We start from the raw sequence: 12,640 nt of genomic DNA on the forward strand, positions 1-12,640 counted from the left end.
AGAAAAATAACAATAGCAATAAATGCCTGACCTCAGTTGTAAGGTGCACAATCAGTTTAGTTAACACACCACCACTAATAACCAACTCGAGTCCCACAGACCGCAACCCCTCGGGCACTGCAGGGCACGGAGGTCTGGGCACAGCCTTCCCTGGCAGCCGCCCCGGGGAACTCAGGGAGCCCGGTAGTCACTCCAGCGCGCACCTCGCGGTTACACCCTCGCCAGCCGCGGGGCCTGCGCGGGGCGGGAGGGGCGGGGCCTGGGAGGGGGCGGGGCCTCCTCTGGACGGAGTCGGCTCTGGGGCCCTCCCCTGCCAGGCTCCCGCGCGGGCGGGTTAAAGAGGCGAGCGGAGGCGGGCGCGGCTCACACTGCAGTGGCGCGCGTCGGAGCCGCACACGTGTCTCCCCGGAGGAGTCGGCTCCTGAGTTCCCTCTGCTCCTCACGCCTGGAGGTTCAGGGCGCCTTGGATCCCATTGGTGTTGACCCACCCGGCCCGCGTGAGCGGGGCCGCATCAGTTCCCCGCGCTTAGAGGGCCAACTTGGCCGAGCAACTTTGTCCCGGGAGCGGCGCTTGGGGGACGGGGTACTGCGCATGCGGAGCTCCAAATTCAAACAGCTGTTTCCAGAGGCTGCAGGGCCGGCTGACCCGGAGCCGCTGGGGCTGGGGGAAAGTTTCGCGTCGAGGCGGCCGCTAGGGAGCCATGGTGGACCGGGGCCCACTGCTCACTTCGGCCATCATCTTCTACCTGGCCATCGGGGCGGCGATCTTCGAAGTGCTCGAGGAGCCGCACTGGAAAGAGGCCAAGAAAAACTACACTACACAGAAGCTGCATCTGCTCAAGGAGTTCCCGTGCCTGGGCCAGGAAGGCTTGGACAAGATCCTGCAGGTGAGCCGCCCCCTGCGCCCCCGACACACCTGAGGTCGACGGGGCCCTAGGGGTGCTGAAGGGAAGACCCCCACGGGTCCGTGGGAGGTCCTGGGGTGACAGGTGAGGCTGTCTGCCTCTTCGTGGTTCAGGACGCGACTACCTGTCGCTCCCCCCAGGGACACGGAGATTCGTGGAAACCTAGTTTTCTTGGAAAGAACTCGGGGTTGCCTGCTGGGTGCACTGGGCCCGGTGTCTCGGTGTGGGTGTACGGGTGCCTCCCTTTTTGGAGGGAGGCTGTGGGGCGGATAAAGGCGTTTATCTTTCCTTGGAGACGCTCCCGGAGTCTGGGAGCCGAGCCTAGCGCCACCCTTCGCGTCTCCACCTTCCCGGCTCCAGGGCCAGAGCCGCGCCCGCCCGGCTTTGCACAGAACGGGAACTCCGCAGAGTTGCGGGAAGGTCCCCGGCGCGAGTCCTGCAAAGGCTCTGTAGGGGACCCTGGCGGGTGGAGCCCGCTGGAGAAGGGCAGGTGGCTGGGATGCCGGGGACGCCTTCAGGCTTCCGGGAAAGCTTATCACCGGGAGACAGCCCTTAAGGGCTTGGAGTTAAACTCTGTGAAAAGAGCAGGTTGCCCAAACAACCAAACTCCGAGAGTCCCTTTTCCCGGAGGAAGGAGTGAGGGTAGTTTCCTCCGGCTTGGCCTTGGGGACGTCTTATCTTCTGGTGCACAAGCCCAGTGGATGGCTTTGACCTCACTTGGGTAAACTGGGGCTGACCATCCTAACTGGGACCTTGGGTCAATTTGAGAACTGTTTATTGAGGGCTCAGCGGCAACCATCTATTATTTTTGACCTGCAATAATAATAGGACAAGGACCAGGGTGGTAGATAACCTAAGGTGTTGCATTTCTCCTGAGATGAAGGATGCCAGAAAGGAACTCTCATGAGGAACATTTAATGTACAGCAGCTCCCCAATACTTGAAGCATGCCCAGTGTCCCTCATTTCCAGCCCGCTTCCTTAGTATGTGAAACGGAAATGAACCCATCCACATCCCTCTTTCCTGCACTAAACTGTTGTCATGTCGGAAGTCTTCAGAAAACATGAAGACATCTTGCTAGCAGTATTCTCTTCTTATCCCCAGATTAGATGGACATTTGCACCAAAGAGCAGAGGTTCCCACTGGCAACTGGGCCGCTAGAAAAATGTCCTCAGAAGGGAAGGTTTGGGCTAGCAGAGCAATGTTGCATTTCAGTGGAAAGTTTCCTGCCCTTGAGCAATTTCTGGGGTGGAGGTAGGAGGAAGTGATGTTGGGGATGAATTTCAGAAGGTACTGGTTGGTCAGGGTGATGCCTTTAGTACCAGCTACTGGCAGGCTGAGGCAAGAGGATCACAAGTTCAAAGCCAGCCTCAGCAACTTAGCCAGGCCCTAAGCAATTTAGTGAGACCTTGTCTCAAAATAAAATTTAAAAAAAATGGCTGGGGATGTGGCTCAGTGGTTAAGCACCCTGTGTTCAATCCTCAGTACCAAAAAAAAAAAAAAAAAAAAAAAGGAAAGGAAATAAAATTATAAGTCTAAGTGCTGGGCTTGTAACTCAGTGATAAAGCTCCTAGGTTAATCCCCAATGCAAAAATATAAAATGAAATGAAAAGGAAGAGGGGAAGGTACTGGTTGATTTTGTTCATCTTAGCCTGCGTTCTGGGACATGATGGGCTCCTTCTGATGGGTGTCTGCGGGAAGGGGGTCCCTTTATGATTTCCCTTGAGGAAATAATTCCACTGGAGAAGGAGAGTTTTTGTTTGGTTTGCTCCAGGGCTTTGTTTAGAAGGGGAGGCAGGCAGGCAGGGAAGATAAAGCCTTGAGCTGCCCTCGAAGTGTTTCCCCTCCTCTGCTCCTCTGCCCCTGCAGGGGAAGGAAGGAAAGAATTCAAGGCTAGATGTGGGAAAATAAACTTCAAAACACAAGGAGAAGGGAAGGGGGGTCCAGGGGCTAGGCAGCCGGGTGCAGCTGGTGGTGGTAGCTTTGGAGGCTGGATGGCTTCCTTAAGGTGTTTGAACAAACAGAAGGCCTCTTCTTTTGAGGTCCTGTTAACTCCTTTAACGGTTGTCCCCACAAAAGTGGGTAGTGCTTTTAGAAAGAGTGCTTGGGCATCAGGACAATCTGATTTGGAGATGATTATAGATGAGATCTTTTTCTTTTCTCTTTTGGTACTTGGGGATTGAACCCAGGGGTACTCTTACTGTGAGCTACATCCCCAGCCCTTTTTTATTTTTTATTTTGAGATAGAGACTCCTAAGTTGCTTAGGATCTCTCTAAGTTGTTGAAGCTGGCTTCGAGCTGTGATCTTCCTGCCTCAGCCTCTCAAGTCGTTGGATTCAGACATGTGCCACTATGTATGCTGTACATAAGTTTATTTATTTGTTTGTTTTTTTCTTGCGTTGCTGTGGATTGAATCTGGGGCCTTGTGCATGTTGGTTAAGTGCTCTACCACTGAGCCACATCCCCAGCCCTGTGGATAAGTTCTTGAACATGGACAGATCTGTCCCCAGTTTCAGCCAAACAAACTGATCAATCCCAACTGGGCGAGTCCCCTCCCTTCACAGGAAAATCCAAGAAATGAAAACGGACCAGTGGGAAGCATCTGCCAGGATCAGTTTTATTCTGCAGTATCTAACTTGTTCCAGTTTCTCATCTGTGACTTGGGGCAGTGCCTCAAGCCTCAGGAAATTTGGTCTAAGCAAAAATGAAAACTTAGAAATCTTCTTTCCCATCTGGTTGCTTGGGCCTTTTCCACCTAAAGTTCTGTGCTTTTACTGGTTCTGAATTTGCCTTGTAATCATAAAAGACTCCCTGGTAAGGAATTCCTGGGGTAGGAGCAGGAGGTAGCAGGCTTGTTGGAGTATGCTGTCTGGGTTGGGGTTTGTTTTTCTTATGCTGCAGATTGTGTGTGTGCTTTCAAATGCGTAAAGTACCTTTAGAAATCCACCAGAGCTGTCAGGTGCTTCCTCCCCCAGCTCCTTTTGTGGTTGAACTTTGAGGCCCAGGCCCAAGTGCCCAGCACCACTGCTGCCTGGGACCTTGTGGTTGCTCCTTCCTGCCGCCTTCAGAACCATCTTGAACCCTTATTCCAGCAGTTGCTCCACCAGATTTTTGGTGGCTTGCTCTCCCAGCCTCTTGTCAAAATTTCCCCTCTTTTTCCACATGGCAGAGGCCCCACTGGGGAAGTTAGCATAGGCAGCACATCTCCCTGGTGCTGGTCATTGTGAGTGGATTATCCTGATTTTACGAGAAGGCACAGGCTGGTTTTGCTATCTGGCTTGGCCAGTTTCCCATCAAGCCAGTTAACTTACCTTTGCCTTCTTTCCTCATGTGCAGAACAAGGTTTGGTGAGGCTCCAATGAGGGAGAAATCTTAGGCAGGATATGTATAGAGAGCAAGCAACTCTGCCGCTAGCATTTATTGAGCACTCACAGAGCAAGGCTCCTTGCCAGGTACTTCACCTGCATTATTTCAGGTACTCTTTACAGTGACCTTATGTATTATGATAAGGAAACCAACGCCCAAAGAAGTTAAAGTGGCACAGTGACACAACAAGAGGAATGGCCTGGGGATAACCAGGCCCTTGGCTGCAGGAGCCTTCGCCCTGGTCTACCTTCATCTTCCCTCTTGGGCCTACAAAGGAATGCTGTTGAATTGCTGCTCTGTAAGTGAGCTTGGTAAATTGGTTCAGCTGGACTCTGATCTGCTGGGAAATTCTATTTTCTGTTTCCTCTAGAACAGGCTGTGGCACACACGGTCTTCTTGGTGTCGTTGCCTGGCTGACTGGATGTCACCTTCACTACTAAAGTAAGGCATCATTTCACCCATCTGGACTTCTCCTTTTGGAGTCCCCTCTTCTACTCACTTTAAAACAAAAGAGAGAGAGAGTTGAGTTGAAAGGAAGGAGTGGCAGGCAGCCCTCAGCCATCAGCCTCTGGTTTACAGTGATCATAAACAGGAAGGATCTGAGAGCTCACCATGCACCCGTCTCTTTAAAAAGCACTTCATAGACACTCTTAATTTACTCTCAAGGACCACCCCATGAATAAGAAAAATAAAAGGAAAAGATGATGCAACTTCTCCAGAATCTTATAGTGTAGGCAGGTTTCTCATCTAAGGGTATCATGTTTCACAGGACGTGGGAATTAATCAATGAACATTTATGATGTAGCCATTGTGTGCCAGGCACTGGGCGAGACTGAACTGCTGGGAAGAAGGATAAATAAAGCCAGGCGTGGTGGCACACACCTGCAATCCCAGCAGCTTGGGAGGCTGAGGCTTGAGGATCCCAAGTTAAAAAGCCAGCCTCAGCAAAAGCAAGGTGCTAAGCAACTCAGTGAGGCCCTGTCTCTAAGTAAAATACAAAATAGGGCTGGGAGTGTGGCTCAGTGGTTGAGTGCCCCTGAGTGCAATCCCCAGTTAAAAACAACAACAAAAAAAATCTACCCCCTCCACCAAAAAAAAGAAGGAATAAATAAACCCATCCAGAATAAGATGGTGGATATGGGCCACCGCACAGGTGTTCAGGAGAGTTTCTTTTTTCTCTTCCTTTTTTTCCCCAACATATCAAAGTAATCTTTATTCCTTTTTTAATAGCCTCTTATGCTTTCTTGCCAGACCCCAAAATCATGCAAACAAGCAATCTTTTTTCCTTTTTGGTATCAAGGATTGAACCTAGGGGTGCTTAACTAGCAAGCCGTATCCCCAGCCCTTCTTATATTTTATTTCGAGACAGGTCTTGCTAAGTTGCTTTAGGGCCTGGCCAATTGCTGAGTCTGGCTTTGAACTTGTGATCCTCCTGCCTCAGCCTTCTTAGCCACTGGGAGTGCCACTCCACTCAGCCAGGAGGGCCTCTTAATGAGGTGATCCAGTCTAGTCTGAGGGGCTAAGGGAGGGTCTCAGGAGATAACCTTTAGCCAGGATAGGGTCTTAGAATTTGAAATTCACTGGAAAAAGAAGTAGGGGGAAGAGAGTCCAGACAGGTTAGGCAGTGGCCTATTCTCCTAGTTTAGGGAGGGAGATGGGGCTTCTGGGGTGCTCCCTAATATTCCCATGTCTCCTGGGGCTAAGGTAGGATCTCCCTGGTTCTGCCCTCTGCTATGGTTCCCCAGGCTGAACTCTGAGTTGTCCTCAGCTGCTCACAGAGCTGCCTGTTCCTAGAAACCTCTTGGATCCCACTGACCTCTTTCCCTTCTAAGTGCCCAAGTGCATTATCACGTTTCAAGGTTTCCTGTGTAAGCCTGCTCTCATTTTCTGCACCCTTAGTGCTGTTTACCTACTCGGGTCTACCGTGGTAAGGCGCATTCCAGTTTTGAGGTTCTGACATCCTGTTGTGAATACCTGACCTCTTCCCCAGACTTGAAAAAATAAACCCGTGGAGTGTCCTGACTGACATGCTTCACTGGGGCCCGCTGAAATTTGTCTGGACAGCTGAGGGTTAACTGTGAACACCCCCTTTGTTTCCAGCCTTGGTGGAAATTGTAAAAACTCACTGGTCCACTTAACTGCCTTTGTAAGTTCAGTGACCACAATAGAGCTTTTGATTCTGGAGGATTGGGGAGGCCTCTCCATCACTGGCTCCCGCTTCAGTTCTTACCGTCTCGGCCTGCACAAGTGAAGGTGGGTGGGTTGGGTGTTTGAGAGGAAATGGAAGAACAAGGTCCCTGGCTCATGGCTTGCTTGCTCATTTCTGTTTCCCCTCAAAAATGGAGGGCTGCTACTACAAAAGGCAAAACAAAACGAAAACTTGCAAATTGATACGTCCGCCTTTGTTAACTGCCTGGTGAGAGTTTTACCAAAGTGATTTTTTTTATTAAATCGTTTTGAAAGTTTTGCTAGAGCCCTTCAGATGATGACAGTCGTGGGCACAGTGATTGAGAATTATTGAGGGCAGAAATTTGCAAGTGTTGAAAGGTGCCTGTGGAGCTGGGGAGTCTTAAAGGAGGGGCTGCAGGGAGGTGACGATGGCTGCTTCTGAGTATTTTCCTGGGGTTTTGCCCTATTTATAGTCTGGTGTTTAAAAGAAACAATCCTCTGGGTTTGGATGCTGGGCTTGTCTGGCCCTGACCTCTGGCCAAAGGCTTTTATCTTGAACTTAGTTGTTTGCTGTCATGTTGGGCTCAGCCTCTAAACTGTGTGTGATTGTGTTGGGGGGCGGGGACAGGGAAGTCCCCAGCTCTGGGGAGGAGACCTCAAGACTGTCTTTGTACCTACCGGTTGGGATGCTGTCTCTGAGAGGTTCCACCAGAGCCAGTGGGCAGAAGTGATGGAAAGAATGAGGTGGGTGACTGTATGTATGTATGCCCAGGACAGAGGTCTGCCTCCTTCCAGGGTTCCCTTGGGAGTGGAGGGGGCAGAGATAAGTCTCAGGAGATTTCACTGAGTTCCCCTGGATGCCTGGAGTAAAGCAGAGGGCAACAGCCTGTTGCCCCCAAGGAGGGCTTTGGGGGTTGAGACATGTGCCCCCAGGAGGGATCTTTCTCCAGGTGCTTCCCAGGAGCCCAGGCTCTGGTGGTTATGGGGTAGCCTCTGAGGACGCACACGCCATAGCTTGCTTAAAGTTGTACTCCAAAAGAGTTAGTTGCCACCACGGGTTGAGTTTTTTTTTTTTTTTTTTTTTTGGTGCTAGGGATTGAACCCAGTGGCACTTTACCACTGAGCTACATTCCCAGCCCTCTCAATTTTTTTTTTTTTATTTGATGCTAGGTTCACCTGTAATCCCAGTGACTTGAGGATGAAGCAGGAGGATCACATGACACTCTGACTCAAAATAAAAAAGGCTGGGGTTATAGCTCAGTGGTTAAGCACCCTTGGGTTCAATCTCCAGTGCCACCCACCCTCTTCAAAGAATTTTTATAATTTTGAGACAGGGTCTCACTAAGTTGCTGAGGGCCTCAGGAGGTTGCTGAGGCTGGCCTCGAGTCTTAACTTCCTGAATCTCTGGGATTACAGGCTTGCACTACCACACCCAGCTACAGTTTTGAGTTTTCTATATCCAAAATGCTTGGGATCATACTCGTTTAGGACTTTTCAGATTTTGGAATATTTGCACATACATAATGAGATATCCTGGGGACAGGAGCCAAGTCTAAACATGAAATCCATTTGTTTCTTTTATAACTTATACATAGATTAAGTATAATTTTATACACTATTCTTAGTGTACCTGCATGACTGTGATCCAACCCGTGAGGTCAGGTGTGAAATTTTCCAGTTGTGATGTCACGTTGGTATTCAAAAAGTTTTGGGTTTTGGAGTAGAGCTGCTCAACCTATCTATGACTGCTGCTCTGAGATGCTCTACTCTGCTCTGTGGTGGGGAGGGCATGCACAGCTGAGGCAGATTTCTAGGTGGTATTGCAAAGAATCAGGAAGACCTTCCTAGATCTTCTTGGTGCTGGGAATCAAACCCAGGACTTTGGGTATGCTAGATAAAAGCTATACCATATCACTGAGCTACACTCTCAGCCTTGAATAATAATAATAATAATAATAATAATAATAATAATAATTTTATTATTATTATTATTATATCAGGGATTGAACCCAGGGGCACTTTACCACAGAACTACATCCCCAGCCCCTTTTAATATTCTGTTTAGAGACAGGATCTGGCTGAGTTGCTTAGGACCTTGCTAAGTTGCTGAGGCTGGCTTTGAACTCACGATCCTCCTGCCTTAGCCTCCTGAGCTGCTGGGATTATAGGAGTGTGCCACTGGGCCCCACTGAATGTTTTTTTTGGTAGTGCTGGGGATTGAACTCAGGGGCTTGTACATGCAAGGCAAGCACTCTACCAACTGAGCTATATCCCCAGCTTCTGACTGAATTTTTTTATAGTATAAAACAAAAATTCTCCTGTCTTAATCAGTTCTAATTGTCTGGTTCAGTAGTGTTAAATTCTGTTCACATTGTTGTGAAGCAGACCTCTAAGACCTTTTCATTTTGCATAACTAAAACGATACCCATTCAACAGTAATTTTCCTTTTCCTTCTCCACCCATCTGCTGGTAACCACCATTCTACTTTCTGTTTCTGTGAATTTGGCTGCTTCAGCTATCTCATGTACGTTGAGTCACACAGTATTTGTCTTTTCACGTGTAAAATGGAATAACCCCTGTGGAAAACAGTATGGTGGCTCTTCAGCTGGAAATACAACTACCAAATTATGCAGCAGTCTCACTTTGGGGTATCTATCAACTGAGTGTTTTTAAAGAACTAGAAAAAGAAGTGGGGGCGGTGGCTCCTTTCCCGTAGCCCCCTGGGAGGTGTAATATTGCATCATGGTCCTGCTGGGCTGCAGCCCCATGCCAGGGAGGTAAGGGTCAGATGACGAAGCCCTTCTGGGTTTAGCCAAGGAATTTGAACTCCTTCAGATTTTAGCATTTTTCAAGTAGGGGAATGGATAACATTTCAGAAAGTTCCCTCTAACTTCACAGTCATTTGCAACTTAAAAAAAAAAAAAAGTGGAATATTCAACCCTAAATTAATGGCACTTGTGTGGGCTGATCCTTCACCCCTGTGTGTTGTGATAAGGACTCTCCTCCTTCCTTTCTCCTTCTGCTGTGGGGGAGTGTGGGTTTTCCCAGAAAGGCCATAGAGCCTCAGAGGACCCACCCCTCTCACCCCAGCTTTCGGTTATGTTACCTCTCTCCCTACCATGAACCCCTGGAGGTCCCCCCAGGCCCTCATCTGTCCTAAGACACTCCGTCCGGTGTGGCCTTCCTGTATTGGCCTTTACTGTCCACACGGAGGTGGTGTGCCCAGCTCTGCTCTGCTTCCTGAGGCCTCTAGGCTTTTGTTGAGGAGATACCTCTGTCTCCCAAACCCAGAGACCTGAACGAAGTGGAGGTGGAAGCACAGAGGGGACCCTCCCTGCTGACTGTCATTTTTGTGTGATGAAGCCCCAAAGACTGGAGGGTCTTCCCCCTCAGCTCAGTCCAGCCAGGGAGAGGAAATTGGGCCTCGGTGGTGAAACGAGGGGAAATCCAGTTTGAAGTGATGAGTGATGGGTTGCAGATGGTGGGGGCCGGGGACAGCAGCAAAGGTTGTTGGGCTGTGGAGGGTTCAGTTCCTGTTTCCTGAAGCCTGGAGAAGAAACCCATGGCCTCTTAGGGGACCTGGCTTCTAACAGAACCCAGCCTCTGCCCTCAGGGAGCCCCTAATCTGGAGACTATTTCCTATGAGCTGTTAGGAGCTTGCCATGGGTAATGGGCACACAGATGGATTTTAACTCTTGGACTTAATGAGTGTGGCTGGTGGTTCTGGGAGCCTTCTTTGGGTGCCTGCTGCACCAAGCATTGGGTGGCACGTTACTTGTGTCTCCTGGAACCAGGCCTGCAGGCTAGGAGACCTTGTGGTTTCCACCATACAGGAAAATGCAGGCCAGGTGACCTACCTAGGTCAGAGCACTGACTTGAACCTGCCTGCCGGCTCAGCCTTTGGTCCAGTCCATGTGTGGAGGTAGAGCCAGGGGCTGGGGCTGACAGTCTTGGGCAGAGAGGAGGGTGATAGGAGCCAACAGTTGATCACGCACTTCGTGGCTGTGACCATGTGGCTGTTGATGTGCTTCGTCACATTGAATTCCCACGCAGCCACCCTCTGCAGCAGGTTCTGTGATCTTATAGAATAGACCACAGAGGGCTGGGGTTGTGGCTCAGAGGTAGAGCGCTTGCCTAGCATGCAAGAGGCACTGGGTTTTGATCCTCAGCACCATATAAAAATAAAATATTGTGTCCACCTACAACTAAAAAATATATTAAAAAAAAAAAAAGAATAGTCCACAGAGGTTGAAGAACTTGCCTAAGACCTTACAGTTAGGAAAACAAAGTTTGGATTGGAACTCACTTTTGACACTCAGAACCATTCTGCTCTTCATTACCTGGCGGTGAAGGTGGATAAAGCAGAACTAAGGTGCAGGCCTATGTGGTGTCCTCTGTGATTGAAGTTGCACAGAGCTGTGCTTTCAGGGAGTGAGCAGGGTGCCCTCAAGCACAGGGACAGTAGTACGGCCTCTCCCTCGTGCCCACAGAATGTGTGGACATGTCAGACAGAACACCTGGGGCATGTAACAGGGCTCCCTAAATATTAGCTGCTGTCCTCTGCCCCACTTTCCTGAACGCCTTGTCCCTGATACCTCCCTGCAGATGCCACTCTTGAGCTCCTAATCTGGAGATAGGGGCAAGGGAGGATAAGAAAACCCATAAGTTTTCCCCTTGTAGAGTCACCCATCATTTCCCATTTCTTGAAATTAATCCACAACTTGCTCCCCAAAAGTTATGGTCAATGCCTGAAAATGGGGAAAGGTTTATCCTTCCTCCCTGCAGTCCCAAACCTGGGTTAAACGTTTTGGAGAATTCTTGGGTCCAGGGGACCTCAGCAGTACTCTCTCTGGATGGTTGTTCTGCAGGATCTGAGGTCAGAGTGGAGCTCTCCTTGGGGACAGATACCACCAGCCTTCTCAGAGAGCCCTGGGTAGTCAGGACTCTCACTGGCTTTGAAATGTACATTCTTTTTCCTCTCTTCCATCTAAATATTTAGGTTTCCTGCTGAAACATTTGAGCAGGACTGTGTACTGCTTAAACGTGTCACCTCCCATGCCCCCCTGTAATCTGCCTGCAGCTGCTTAACCAGGCCCCTCCTACGAGGGGGGCCGCTTGTCCCAAGTTTGGAGAGAAGCTCTGTAGGGCAGTTGGTGGAAGGACCGGCCTTGCTTGATTGTGTAGCCCGGAGCCTGGCCCAGTGGATTGCCAGGGGCCTTGTTGGCCACATCTAGAGGGGTGAGACCTCGGAGCCTTTCATTGCTCCATGTGGACTGTACTTGTGGCAGGGGGTGAGCAGCCCTCCTCTGAACCATTGTGTAGAGAAAGGCTGGTTCTACCCTGGATCCCAGATCTACCTACCCACTGGTTTGTGCCTGTGACCTTGGCTGGATTTTACCTCTTAGGATTTAAGACTTTGCCTGCCAAGTGAGACTTAAGAACCTGGCACGACAGTGGCCACGTCTCCCTGTCCTTGGGCCTATGTTATGAGGCCCAGCTCCCCCAGAGCTGCCCCGTAAGGATGTGGTTTTAGTGTTACTCCGCGGTCTGTCGTGCCTGGGTGCTATAGTACTCGGCCAAGGGGGACACAAAGTCAGAAGGGACTGAGCCTCTTGGAAGATCAAGGCCCAGTGGATTAAGCCAGGTGATCTAGGCCCAGACTCTGGCCCTTAGTTTTACGAGCTCTGAATTGTTCAAAGAGGGAGGTGCTGAGAATTTACTCCCCTTCAAGGCACATCTGGTGGGGCTGGGTAAGGATAGGCTTTCTTATTTTTAATTGACATGTAATAATCGTATATATTTATGGGATCCAGTATGGCAATTTAATATATGTGTACAGTGTGTAATCATCAAATCAGGGTATTAGCATTTCCATCTCTATCACTTCTGTGTGCTTGGAATTTGAAGAGGGGGGGCTAGTTGCTCCACCTTTGTGTGAGAGGTGAGGATCCGGAGAAAAAGCCCCGCAGTGCCACCTGCAGCTCATGGCAGTCTCTCCCTGATGGATGGGGTCCTGTCTGGGTCTGATTACCTCCAGGACCACTCCCCACCTCCACCCTGCCCCCATTCCCCTACCAGCCCCATCCCCCCAAGCTCCCACCCCATCTGGTTCTGATAATCTCTGGAAACCTTTCTTTCCCCCACCCCTATCCCTTGTTTTGCAAATTTCCCCCAAATTCCTTTCCCATCCTTGAAGAAGGC

General features: G+C 49.9%; 1 protein-coding gene across 2 annotated transcripts in view; it reads left to right on the plus strand.

Annotated features, from left to right (window-relative positions):
* Window positions 1-321: 321 nt before the first annotated feature.
* The window catches only part of Kcnk5 (potassium two pore domain channel subfamily K member 5), a 41,672-nt gene continuing 29,353 nt past the window's right edge, over window positions 322-12,640 (plus strand). The window contains exon 1 of one of the 2 annotated variants that reach the window (XM_005318731.5): window positions 322-887. In XM_005318731.5, coding sequence (XP_005318788.2) covers window positions 702-887 — 186 coding nt within the window. In that variant the 5' untranslated portion in view covers window positions 322-701. Of the gene's footprint in view, window positions 888-7,063; window positions 7,184-12,640 lie in introns of those variants that run through there. The other variant, XM_078020072.1, reaches the window with a different exon arrangement.

Source organism: Ictidomys tridecemlineatus, chromosome 8 (assembly GCF_052094955.1).
Source record: "Ictidomys tridecemlineatus isolate mIctTri1 chromosome 8, mIctTri1.hap1, whole genome shotgun sequence".
In the NCBI taxonomy this organism is placed as follows: Eukaryota; Metazoa; Chordata; class Mammalia; order Rodentia; family Sciuridae; genus Ictidomys; species Ictidomys tridecemlineatus.